Source organism: Oryzias melastigma, linkage group LG16 (assembly GCF_002922805.2).
Source record: "Oryzias melastigma strain HK-1 linkage group LG16, ASM292280v2, whole genome shotgun sequence".
In the NCBI taxonomy this organism is placed as follows: Eukaryota; Metazoa; Chordata; class Actinopteri; order Beloniformes; family Adrianichthyidae; genus Oryzias; species Oryzias melastigma.
Window position 1 is genome coordinate 18,116,479 of NC_050527.1, and position 12,812 is coordinate 18,129,290.

The 12,812-nt window shown below is 52.4% G+C and overlaps 1 protein-coding gene across 5 annotated transcripts in view; it reads left to right on the forward strand.

The window, feature by feature from the left end:
* The window catches only part of LOC112143468 (CSC1-like protein 2), a 20,431-nt gene extending 8,257 nt beyond the window's left edge, over nucleotides 1-12,174 (forward strand). For 3 of the 5 annotated variants that reach the window (XM_024267465.2, XM_024267466.1, XM_036215880.1), the window contains exons 4-24: nucleotides 110-148; nucleotides 1,207-1,297; nucleotides 1,453-1,490; nucleotides 1,560-1,702; nucleotides 2,124-2,175; nucleotides 4,431-4,539; nucleotides 4,724-4,794; nucleotides 4,868-4,948; nucleotides 5,026-5,149; nucleotides 5,225-5,358; nucleotides 7,094-7,231; nucleotides 7,311-7,464; nucleotides 7,535-7,641; nucleotides 7,749-7,835; nucleotides 7,913-7,978; nucleotides 8,051-8,213; nucleotides 8,289-8,394; nucleotides 8,464-8,631; nucleotides 8,997-9,112; nucleotides 9,176-9,259; nucleotides 9,404-12,174. In XM_024267465.2, the coding sequence (XP_024123233.1) occupies nucleotides 110-148; nucleotides 1,207-1,297; nucleotides 1,453-1,490; nucleotides 1,560-1,702; nucleotides 2,124-2,175; nucleotides 4,431-4,539; nucleotides 4,724-4,794; nucleotides 4,868-4,948; nucleotides 5,026-5,149; nucleotides 5,225-5,358; nucleotides 7,094-7,231; nucleotides 7,311-7,464; nucleotides 7,535-7,641; nucleotides 7,749-7,835; nucleotides 7,913-7,978; nucleotides 8,051-8,213; nucleotides 8,289-8,394; nucleotides 8,464-8,631; nucleotides 8,997-9,112; nucleotides 9,176-9,259; nucleotides 9,404-9,604 (2,272 nt within the window). In that variant the 3' untranslated portion in view covers nucleotides 9,605-12,174. The remainder of the gene's footprint in view (nucleotides 1-109; nucleotides 149-1,206; nucleotides 1,298-1,452; nucleotides 1,491-1,559; nucleotides 1,703-2,123; nucleotides 2,176-4,430; nucleotides 4,540-4,723; nucleotides 4,795-4,867; nucleotides 4,949-5,025; nucleotides 5,150-5,224; nucleotides 5,359-7,093; nucleotides 7,232-7,310; nucleotides 7,465-7,534; nucleotides 7,642-7,748; nucleotides 7,836-7,912; nucleotides 7,979-8,050; nucleotides 8,214-8,288; nucleotides 8,395-8,463; nucleotides 8,632-8,996; nucleotides 9,113-9,175; nucleotides 9,260-9,403) is intronic. The other 2 variants (XM_036215878.1, XM_036215879.1) reach the window with 2 other exon arrangements.
* Nucleotides 12,175-12,812: the final 638 nt, after the last annotated feature.

Sequence of the window (12,812 nt, forward strand, 5' to 3'; positions counted from 1 at the left end):
GGGGGGACACGTGGACAAACCTGCTGATGTCGACAGAATCTTCTTAAATGTGTCTACATCAGTGGAGGAGCGTTCTCACTGCAGTCTTCTTCTGTTTCTCTCCCTAAAGAATGACCAAGCGTTTCAGCGACCTGGAGGAGCAGGAATAGTATGTTTCTCGCTGTGTCTGCTAACTCCTCCTCTTCCTCCTTCAGTCTCTGCTAACTCCTCCTCTTCCTCCTTCAGTCTCGGCTAACTCCTCCTCTTCCTCCTTCAGTCTCGGGTTCTGCTCTAACACCTCCTCACCTGCTGCTTCACCTCCGTTTGTGCTTCTCTGGTTGCAGGACTGTCAGAGCTAACGGCTGTGTTCATGTCTGAGCTCCGCCCCCTGCAGGCAGGGAGGAGGAGCTTCTCCTTCATTATTCTGCTCATTCTTTCTCCTGATGTTCAAAGCAGGACGGGAGCTGCAGATGTTTTCGGGTTCTGTGTATCTGTGGTTCTGTTGCTACTAAGTGGTGTTCTGAGGCGGCGCTAGCTGTCATGAGCGTGTCATGCTAACCCATGCTGAATGTGGCGATAACGCTTCCTAACGCCCTTCTCTCCGTACGATCACAGCAGCAGACGTGATCGGGATAACTATGAGCCGGTGAAAAGGTAACGAGACGCTCGCAGCGCCGAGTGTGGTGAGCCCTGTGGCGTGTTAGCCAGAACGCTAGCTAGCAACTAGACCAAACCTACAGCGTTTCTTCAGTTTCCTTTGATGATAAAGTCGAGTCAAAGGAAACTGAAGCGTTTGTGTGTCTGTTGTCGTGAATCTGCACCTTGCTGCTGCATGTAATGCAGAAGCTTCCTGTGGGAGGAGCTTCTCCTCTGAAGGTCATTCAGTCACACATCAGACTCAGGCTGACTCCGCCCACCCACCATCAGTCGGCAGGGCGGAGTCTGCTGTCAGAGAAACCTCCTGGTCTCTCATCGTAACTGGAGGTGCTCTCCTTATCTTAGCAAACAGAGCTACAGATGATAACTCATGAGCGCCACCGCCAGGTGACCTGCTGTCAGGGCAGGGCTTGGTTTGGATCAGCTGACAGGAGCTGCAGCAGGTCAGGTGATCATCAGGTGATCTCTGGAGCAGCTCGGTGTCCTTCCATCAGCCTCACAGGAAGTGCAGAGCTTTGGGTCAAAGGTCAGCGCGCCTGCATGCTAACATCTTCCTGTTTGTGTCCTCAGCGTTGCGTCTGCGATGCACTCGGAGACGCCCGATCGCTACGAACGGCTCACCTCTGTGTCCAGCTCCGTGGACTTTGAACAGCGGGACAATGTAAGGAACCAGCATCCTGATCCACTGCGCCGTAGAGAACATCCATGTCCTCCGACCTACACATTAGCATAGCGCTGGAGGAAATGAGACTTGACTGAAATGCTGCTTAGGTTTCAGGTTGATCTTCTCACAGACGTTCCTCGTTTGTCTTTCAGGGTTTCTGCTCGTGGCTCACGGCCATTTTCAGAATAAAGTGAGTATGAACCATTTGGAAACCATCAACCGAACCCGCCGTCCTCTGACGTCTGACGCTCTACTGCAGAGACGAGGAGATCAGGGAGAAGTGTGGCGAGGACGCCGTACACTACCTGTCCTTCCAGCGCCACATCATCGGCCTGCTGGTGGTGGTTGGCGTCCTGTCCGTCGGCATCGTCTTGCCCATCAACTTCTCTGGAGATCTGCTGGGTAAGAGTGGAGCTGCGGCGCCGTCCTGCGGTCTGTGGACGCTCCTCACGCTGCTCTTTGTGTCTGGTTGGTTCTTAGTCAGGATTATCAGTAAAGATGCTCCTCTGAGCCAGGGAGCTCCTGGACCTCCTTCCAAAGAAGGTAACGCCGGAGCAGAGCTGTAGACGCTCTGCGCCCTAGAGACTGTGGTTGGCGTCCGATGGTAGATGGTGGTGTTAGCTGGATCTGGACCCTGTCTGGTGTAAACTGTGTAGGACAGCAGTATCATTCAGACCTGAACAAATCCAGCAAACGCCTCTACAACAAAACTCTATCAGGAGTTAAAATAAGTCCAGCTGAGCCTAGAGACGAGGTCCGCCTGGGTTTTGGCTCACAGATGGTCCTGTTTGTCTGCTGACGGCGTTCGTCTCGTCTCTTCCAGAAAACAACGCCTACAGCTTCGGACGCACCACCATAGCCAACCTCAAATCTGGGTAAGTGAAGGAGGACTGAGAGAGACTGGACCAGTTCCTGCAGGAGCCGCTGCACCAATGGCACAAATGCTAAGACGGGTTTAAGTGTTAGCATCCATTAGCATTAGGACTGTAGTAACAAAGAACATGTTAGCAACCCTTAGCTAAACGTGTCTGAACTGTTAGCTTGGAAAGATATGAAAAATACGTGAACTTGTAAATGGTAAATGGCGTATACTTGTATAGCGCTTTCTACCCTCCTTCAGGGCCCAAAGCGCTTCACAGTCACAGACCCATTCACCCATTCACCCATTCACACACTGGTGGTGGCTCCGCTGCTGAACACTGGCGCCAACCTCCCACCAGAGGCAATTCGGGGTTCAGTGTCTTGCCCAAGGACACTTCGACACATGGGCGGGCAAGGCGGAGTCGAACCCGCTCACTTCTGATCAGGAGTCGACCGCTCTACCACTGCACCACGGCCGCCCACAGCAGAGAGGAACTGATGTCTGGTTTAAGATTTATTTATGCGGCTTCATTCAGGACATGTAAACACACAGACGTGTCCTTGGTCGAGGGATTAAATCCTTCTCAACTCAGTGGCCATGTGCTACAGTGTCTGCCCTGACACTGGAAGGTTGTGGGTTCAAATCCTGGCTGAGTCATACCAACGACTCTAAAAATGGGACCCAGTGCATCCCTGCTCGACACTCAGCATTAAGGGGCTGGAGCAAGTGGTTCCTGAGCGCGGCTGTGTCTGCAGCTCACCACTCCCCCAGTGGAGGGGTCAAATGCAGAGAACAAATGTCCCACATCTATAGGTGTTTGACAACTGATGTAACTGTAACTTCTAGAATGTCTACTCTGCCCAAGTCTGTATTCTGTCCGGTTCCGTGAGTCCGGGTTTCTCACAAGGTTGACAGACACACAAAGGGGATCTGGCTGCAGACATCAACGTCCAGAACCACAAATCCATGGATGAAACTGGAAGTACTGCCTCGCTCAAAAAAAGTGTTATTTTTGCCGGCGATCCTAACAGTTACAGTTTTTCATGTTTTTAGCTTTAATGAAAGTGTTTTCTAAAATGATGAAGAGTGTAGGGTCAGGATTACAGTTATGGTTAGATTGAGGGTCACCCTTAAGGATGGTGTTCCAGTTACAGCTATGGTTAAATTGAGGGTCACCCTTAAGGATGGTGTTCCAGTTATGGTTATGGTTAGATTGAGGGTCACCCTTAAGGATGGTGTTCCAGTTATGGTTAGATTGAGGGTCACCCTTAAGGATGGCGTTCCAGTTATGGTTATGGTTAGATTGAGGGTCACCCTTAGGGATGGCGTTCCAGTTATGGTTATGGTTAGATTGAGGGTCACCCTTAAGGATGGTGTTCCAGTTACAGTTATGGTTAGATTGAGGGTCACCCTTAAGGATGGCGTTCCAGTTATGGTTAGAGTAAGTTGTATAATTTCCGCTCACGTTCGATGATTTCAGGCGCCGTCTTGTCTGCAGGCAGATGCTCTCTATAGAAGAAAGCTTTAGGCTGAATCTAAATTCAATCCCCCCAATCGTAGGGGAGTCTGAAGGGGGAGGGTTGTTAAGGGCTGACCCTCACGGCGACCCGTCCGCGGTGAGGGTGTTCTGTGCTGCGGTGGAGAAGCACTTTTCTTCTTGTAGTATACTCTGAAGAACAGAGGTTTACATTTAAATGTAAGTAATGACTTTTTGTTTTAGAATGACCTTTTTACAGTTACACAACGGTTGTTATATTCAAGCGCTGGAAGCTCCGTGCTAACGCAGCTGACCGGCGAGTATTGGTGATGTCATCGAGGGTTAGTAACATTCAGATTTGAAGACACTTTTCTCCTTAACTCTGCGTTAGGAGGGCTGAATGTAGGGGTAGGGAGGACCACAGTCTTACATGAGCCTGGCCCATCAGCCCCCTCTCCATCTGGAACATACCATCTCTGGGTGAGACGGGGACAGCGGTGGCGTCTGTTGCTGTTCAAGTATTAACTGCCCAGCGTCCCACAAACGATCCAAAAACTGATCGGAGGGATTGATTGGAACTCTGTTCAGAAACTTGGAGTTCCACAAAGATCTTCAGAGCTCCTGTGAGAACGTCTGCAGATCTCTGTGATGGTGGGGGAGGGGACTACCGATCCTGTATCCGTTCATCACACAACCAGCAGGATAACCGGATTGTTGACGGGATGTGATGCGTTTGGGTTTGTGACGTCATGAAAGCGTTCGGTTGAAAACATTTCCTGGATGTGTTCCAGGACAAACCTGCTGTGGCTCCACACCACGTTTGCGTTCATGTACCTGCTGCTGACCGTCTACAGTATGAGGAGACACACGTCCAAGATGCACTACAAGGAGGACGACCTGGTAGGACGACCGCCGCTCACCACACCGTCTCTACTGCACGTCACATGACCACCGCTTCTGAAGCAGTTCTCTGAAACTAACGTCAGATCAGATTCTTTGGTTGTAAATGTGTCAGAGCAGAAACTTTCCGTCCAGTTTTAACCCTTTGATGGCCTGACAGTAATCCCAGTGTTTTGTCTTGCAGGTGAAACGCACTTTATTCATTAACGGCATCTCTAAGTATGCTGAGGAGAGTCAGATCAAGCAGCACTTTGAGTATGTCCTCTGATGGCGAGGCGCTCGCTCTCCCAGAAGGGCGTGTCCTCACTGCTGCTCTGTCCCCCTGCAGGCAGGCCTACGAGAACTGCGTGGTCCTGGAGGCTCGGATCTGCTACAACGTGGCCAAGCTGATGGCTCTGAACGCTGAGAGGTGAGGCGGGTGCATGCTGGGAGCGGTCCCGCCATGTGAGTGGCGCTCTCATCTGCTGTTTCCATCGCTGCTCGCAGGAAGAAGACGGAGCGCAGCAAGAAGTTCTTCACCGACCTGATGGCCAAGGAGCACGTCCCCACCATGATCAACCCCAAACCCTGCGGACACCTCTGCTGCTGCGCCATCACCGGCTGCGAGGAGGTCAGCCCGGGTCCGACCGAAGCTGTGTCACAGGCTCCGCCCACTTTCTCTTCATGACTTTAACTTCTGTGGCAGGAGGAGGCGGTCAGCTACTACACCAAGATGGAGGCAAAGCTGAAGGAGGAATACAGGAAGGAGAAGGAAAAGGTCCACACCAAACCTCTGGGCATGGCCTTCGTCACCTTCCAGAACGAGGCCATGACCGCCATGTAAGCCCCGCCCCCCAACCAGACACCCCAGTAGTCAGTGTCTGCGTTGGACAGTGTCGGGAGCACTTACTCACTACTAAAGTATGACCTGAACTCAGTGGCGGGCCGTGCATTTCACACCTAGGCCTTCAGTAGTGCTCCATCTGAATCAATCCAACCCCCATTAACTATTTTATGGCAATAAAACTTCTACTGCAGGTACAGCTGCCACACACACACCAAAAGCATAAAAAATAACCTGATAAAATTTCAATATTATGTAGGGAGATAGCAAAATTTTACTCACCAAAAATCCAGATTATTTAAACACAAAATCCATCCTTTCTATCCTCAAGAAGATTTCAATCACTCTGTCGTGCAGATTATCCGTGCGTTTCACAGATAGAAAGTGTTCCGTGGCTGTGATAAGCTGGAAATGTTCTGGTATTCCTGAAGCCTCTTGTGGTCCAGGAGGGAGACAAACATCAGTTTTTGTGATCGATCAAGGTCTGTGTCTGGAAAATAATATTGTCGGTAGTGTGCGCAAGGATTTTGCGCTGCACGCGCCCGTGGTGCGTTCAGGAGCCTCGTAGATTTCAGCTTCTCTCCGGCTCAACGGAGTCACGGAACTCCTTTACCCGTGCCAGACAAAACTGTGCCACAACTTTACCCAGACATTCATTTTCCACCAAAAATCAGACGATGAGACGCTTTCCACTGGCAACATCTTCAAACCTGACACGCCGCTCCTCGGCACCTGTGTCCGTCAGCAGAACCAGAGCGAGCTGCGAGCTGTCCAATCAAAGCTCGTGAAAATGATGACGTTTCCGTGCGCCTTCTAGCTGGCCTAGCACGTGGTCTCCTCCAGATCTGATTGGTTGAAGCAACAGTTTGGTCGACAATTATTTTATGCTACAGGGCCCGCAGAACTGATTGTGAAGGCCTCCGGGCAGATTTCTTTGACCCTAGCAACAAATGGTGCTGCAATGTGATTGGTTAATGCTTAAATAGGAAAATACACGTCTGGAAGCAGCGCGACCAGGGAGACAGCAATGAAAGGACGAAGACAGAGCATTTGGAATTATAGAATACGTATTCACGGAAATAAATAATAATTAATATCAGTCTGTGATTCAGATATTTTTAGGCCAGCAGAGAAGGCCTTGCAGGCCCTGACGGCCCGCCACTGCCTGAACTAGTCTAGAAATAACTATTGTTACAGTAAGAAGCAAAGCGAGTCCAATAAATATTTAGTACATCAGCAGATGGTCGGTCTGCACTTCAACAGGTACCTGAGTCACTAAAGTGTCTAAATACATCAAATTCTACTACCTGGAGACGCCTGCAGGTGTACAGACACCAGAGAGCTTGCAAGCATCACACCTGACGGTCTGCTCACAAGAGGCGGTCTGGAAGCAGGAAGAAGATTTAACATTTAAAATGTCTGAATCCGTTTGATTTTCAAAATAAAATCTGGTCCCCCTGGACATTACCTGGGGATCTGGGCAGAACACCTGTCAGCTTGAGCAGGTGACAGGTGTTCTGAGGAGCTTTTTTTATTGACTTTGAAAATTATTCAGTCAGTGAAGGGATCAGTCGATCAACACAGACGATCCCTTGAAAACAAAAGCTTTTGTCAACTTTCCCCCCACACTTACAAACGTGTGCACACACACCACGTTCTATGTCCTTCCTCAGTCGCTGACTCCGCCCTATCTCCCCACCCCTCCTGTCTTTGGACCCCTCCCCCCCGCAGAATCCTGAAGGACTTTAACGCCTGCCAGGTGCAGGGCTGCCGCTGTCGTCAGGAGCCCCGCTCTTCTCAGTTCAGTGACGTCCTCCACGTCCATAACTGGAGCGTTCTGTATGCGCCCGACCCTCAGAACGTCCGCTGGTATGTGCCCAGGCCACGCCCACTTCGACGCCCCTCCTCCAAACAATCACAGGTGGTTTTCTGACTTTTTCCTCCTCAGGGAGCACCTGTCGCTGGGCGGTATTTCCTGGTGGATCCGCTGCTTCATCATCAACTGCATCCTCTTCATCTTACTCTTCTTCCTCACCACTCCCGCCATCATCATCTCCACCATGGACAAGTTCAACGTCACCAAGCCCGTGGAGTACCTGAACGTGAGCCGCCGCCGCTCCTCTCAGCTGCTCCTCTGCTCCTTCTCTCTGACCCGGTTTGTTTGTTCGGCAGAACCCCATCGTCACGCAGTTCTTCCCGACCCTGCTGCTCTGGGCCTTCTCCGCCTTGCTGCCCACCATCGTCTACTACTCCGCCTTCTTCGAGGCCCACTGGACCAGGTACTGCTGCCTTCTGCTCCTCGTCCTTTAGCGCCGCGGTCCAGAACCGAGTCCAGACCCGGCGCGTTGTCAGAGGTCCTAATGTGATGATCCGTCTGGGTTTGCAGGTCAGGAGAGAACAGAACCACCATGCACAAATGCTACACCTTCCTGATCTTCATGGTTCTGCTGCTACCGTCACTGGGACTCAGCAGGTAAGGACCTGAGCCGGTCTTCCGCTAACACGGTGTGGATCCTCCTCCTCGGCTCACCGGTTTGTGTCCTGTTCCAGTCTGGACGTCTTCTTCCGCTGGTTGTTTGATAAGAAGTTCCTGGCAGACGCCAAAGTCCGGTTTGAGTAAGTGTGATTCCTGGTGAAGCCGTCGCTCAGATTGGTGTTCCAGTCGGTTAGAGTCTGCGCTCCCTTCAGGTGCGTCTTCCTTCCGGATAACGGAGCTTTCTTTGTGAACTACGTCATTGCCTCGGCCTTTATCGGGAACGCCATGGATCTGCTGAGGATTCCTGGTCTTCTGATGTACATGATCCGGCTGTGCCTGGCTCGCTCCGCCGCTGACCGCCGTAACGTGAAGAGGGTGAGGGCGGGCCTTCAGATGTCACCTGTGCAGTTCTGCAGCGCCCCGGTTTAACCGTAACCCTCGTCTCCACAGCATCAGGCCTACGAGTTCCAGTTCGGCGCCGCCTACGCCTGGATGATGAACGTCTTCACGGTGGTGATGGCCTACAGCATCACCTGCCCCATCATTGTCCCTTTTGGTGAGTCCCGCCCCCACTCACACGCCGGCTCTGGTTCAGTCCAGTTCTGATTCATCTATCTCCCCCCAGGTCTGATGTACATGCTGCTCAAACACCTGGTGGACAGGTACAACATGTACTACGCGTACCTGCCCTCCAAACTGGACAAGAAGATCCACTCTGGCGCCGTCACCCAGGTGGTTGCGGCGCCCATCCTCTGCCTCTTCTGGCTGCTCTTCTTCTCCACTGTGCGCACAGGTGAGCCCACCCCCCTGCTGGACGTACGCCATTTATTTACATCACAGGTGTTGTCAAGTTTCTGGCAAACTGTGGTTCAGATCCCAGGTCAGACAGTCATCACGCCTTTGGGCGGCGCCCCCGTTTCCCTTAACCTTTCAATTCAGACTGAAGGTCATGTCCATCCTACATCGTTATGGCTCCGCCCCTCCCATGCTGTTGCCTGATGATAGAACTCCTTTGTTTGAGACGAATGAGCAGAAACGGAGACCTCAGGTCTGCGGCGAGTCAGACTCCCCTGAAGGCCGATACGGCGTGCTGCTGTGGAGGGGAGGAGACTGACGGGCGTTTTGCCGTTCATTGATCCTACGCTGGATGTCCTTTAGGTTTTGAGACGCCGACCTCCATGTTCACCCTGGTGGTGCTGATCGTCACCATAGTGGTCTGCCTGTCCCACGTCTGCTTCGGACACTTCAAGTACCTGAGCGCTCACAACTACAAGGTAAGGCTCGGCTCGCAGTTTGGGGGCATGGCGCCCAGCGGCTCACTCTATGCTCCGCCCCAGATCGACACTAAAGAGAACGACCTGGAGGCTGTGGAAAACGGACGCCCTGCTCGGCCCTCCTCCTCCTCCGTCAGCAAGTCTCAGGTGAGCCCCTTTGGCAGGTAGAGCGGCGGCACGCTGATGGTTCTGACCACGCTGATGGTTCTGACCACACTGATGGTTCTGACCACGCTGATGGTTCTGACCACGCTGATGGTTCTGACCCGGTTGGCTGTTCTGTGTGTTCAGCAGAAGCAGGCGCAGCAGCAGCAGATGTACATCGCACAGGTGCTCCAGGACCCCACCTCAGACGAGGCTGGCGGCGGCAGCAGCGAGGAGGACCGCGGCTCGTCGCAGGACGAGGAGATGCTGAACGGCGGCAACAGCATCAACGAGGCGGACTTCCAGTCGGGGGAAGACAGTCTGATCGCCAACGAGGTCCATCAGTAGCTGGGGCCGAAAGTGAAGGGAGGGGGGGGAGCTAACCTGGGACACCTGCTCTTCAGTTAGGCAGGCTCGAGACTGAATAGCAGAAATTTAGCTCCGCCCCCTCTCTGCCTGTAGATTTGACCCGACTTTGGACCATGGCGCCGGGTCGCCGTTGTCCAGTCCTGCGGAGGCACGGACATTGCTGCCTCCACAGAGTCTTTGTATGTGACTGCGAAGCCAAGACCTTCTCTCCAGGGTGGGCGGGGCTTACATTTGTGCCTGGGCTGGACCTCGTCTGTTCGTGTGTTCTGTGGGTCACCTGAACGTGACCGTACGTCTTCACTTCTAAAGGACCCAGCGGCTCCACTGCCGCCATCGAATCATGAAAACATCACGCCGATCCCCGTTTCCTGTCACGCCACCGCCTCGCTAACACAGCACAGCCCCTCCCCCGACCCTGTGAGCTCCTCCGTGTCACCTGACAGCCGTTTCTCCGACGACCTGCTGAGCTTCTCTGCATGTTGCTGAAGCTCCACCTCTGGTGGGGTTGGGCCCACCCATCTGACTCCCTCCTGAAGCCCGCCACGCAGAAGAGGAGAGAACGTTTCACACCGACTCTTCCAGCAGGTCAGGGAGACCTCCAGGTAGACCTCCAGGTGCCCCTCCCAGGCACCGGGGCTGTCAGGACGCTCAAGAGAATGTTTCTGGTTTGTCTGAGGTAGTGCACTGAGCGTGTGCATGTGTGTGTGTGTGCACGTGTGCTGGCTTGCAGGCCGTTCCCGCTGCAGTAGAAGTAGAACCTGGAGTTGCGTTCTGTGATGTCCTCACATTCTTAAAGATTCCACTTTGCTTGGGGCGGGGCCTTTGTGGAGGGGGCGTGGCTTCCGCTTGGGGTTTCCTGCGGCAGGTTCAGGGCTTTTGCGTTTCTCCTGTAGGGGGTGTCACTGTGCTGTTGGGACATGAAAGAACTGCCTGGTGATGAGGTAAAACCAAACCCAGAAACAACGAGAGGAATTCTTCAACAGGTGGAACACTTCTGAAGGTGGAAAAGGGGCGTGGCCATTTCCTTAGGAGTAATTAAATGATGTATCAGACGATGGATTTCCAGATAACCGGCTTTTGTGTAGTTTCCGGCATGTTTGGAAGCACTTGGTCTTTGCTGCTTGAGGACTTTCTAAGACGGGACAATCTTTGCAGTGACGGTGCAGACCCTCTGCGGGCCACCGGGGGCGCCACTGCGTTTAAATACTGCTGTTCAGAAACTTGAGCTGCTGCTGGCGTAGACGACGTCCATCATCTGTTTTCGGCCCAACGCAGCTCCGCCCTTTCTGGTGGTCTGCTGACTCTGAAGCTCCGCCTCCAACCAGTTTGACGTTGGCGGCTTCCAGCAGCGGTTGGCGAGGCGGCCGTCTGTATCTGAGCTGCCGACGCTAAGAATCAAACATTCCTTTTCCTGCTTGTGGAGCCGTCAGGTTCTGTTCTGAGTTTGAAACCGGGTCGAGACCAGGACAATTCCAGCACAGATTGGTTCTGCAGGTTCCTCTGGAGTCAGCATCCTGCTTCTCTCTGGAGGTGTGGATGTGGGCGTGTACAGGGGCGTGGTCATCACCCCACACCTTTATGTCACTGAGTCAAACAGAGTACCCTGAAGACATCCTGGACTTTTAGTCAAATCTAGAAAAAACACATGTCAGGTGCATGATGGGAGTCCTGGCTTTGATCCACAGGTGGATCCAGACAGAGAACTGCTCCTCCAGAACCTGAAGGGGGCAGAACTCATCCGGTCTGGAGATCTGATCCTCCTGCTGGCTTTGCTCTTTGCTGCCCCCTGGTGGAGCAGCACACGAAAGCTGTTTGTTCACCTGATCGTCCTCAGACAGCAGACGGCTGCTGATGCAGCTACAGAGGTTTCCATGGAAACGGGAAACTCAGCAGGCTGAGGTCAGCATCCTCGTTAGCAACGTGAAGTTTTAGGTTTTGCTTTTTTTCTTAAACAATGTTTACATCAGTTGTTGCTGTTGTATTCTGGTCTGCAGTGTGTGTGTGTGTGGGTGAGTGTGCATGTGTACGTGCACTGACACAAAGCCGGAATATGAAGGCTGGAGCCGCTGGTTCCACGCTGGAGAACCTGCAGCAGTTGTGTCGGTGCGGTTCCCTTCGGCCCGGATGGCGTGTACGTGAAGCAGTTCTGGTTCTGATGTCAGAACCTGACAGGGAACACCTTCCTGGAGTCCAGAACCAACCTCTGAACAGATGTAGAGATGATCAGACCCAAACAGCGCCGGACCGAAGCCCCGTTCTGGTCCACTGTGGTTCTGTGGAGCTGAGGTGAAGCGGCCGCCGTTTTCAGGACTCAAACTCGTGACTGAAGAAGATCTGGACAAACACAAGGCTTGTAAATAGCCATCAGGCTGCACCGTCACCATGGAGACCGGCGCCATGCAGCGCCTCCTTGTGGACTCTGAGCTTCAGTCCATCGGTTTGTTTCCCCTCTAAGTTATTGCTGTGTCACTATTTATTTTGACTCTCTGTGGGTTCAGTGAGACGTCCGTCTGTTTATGTTTATGATTAATAAACCCGATCTCTGACGACGTCTGTCCCCATCATTTTCACTCCACTTCAGATCTTTAGCAGGAATCCAGACTCTGACACCACCAAAACAACCCAAGGTTCCCAAAGTCCAGAACCCTCCAGAACTCAAGCCGGTCCAGACCAGAATCTGGTGCTGGTTTGGGGTCATCTGCAAAACAGAGATCCAGTCAAAACGGAAGAATGCAAACATGAAAGAATTCGGTTCAGACGCTTGGCGATGACGTCTGCTATGCTAGCATTCATCATTAGCACGCTATGCTAGCATTCATCATTAGCACGCTATGCTAGCATTCATCATTAGCACACTATGCTAGCATTCATCATTAGCACGCTGTGCCGAATGTCAGTCAGTCAATAAAAGCACATTTATACTGTGAAATTTAGCCGTAAATAACAGAGAAGAAAACAAATTAGTCAAAAAGGAAACGGACCGATAAAAAGGAACCAGAACCAGAGACCCAGAGATCTGTCAGAACCCGAAGTCTGACAAGTGAAAATAGATCAAAGAAAATCTTCATCACCGACTCACTGGTGGTCCAGCTTCACCTCCTCCACCTCCTCCCTCTCCTTCACCTCCTCCTTCACCACTTTCACCTCCTTCACTTCCTCCTTCATCACGTTCACCTCCTTCACCTCC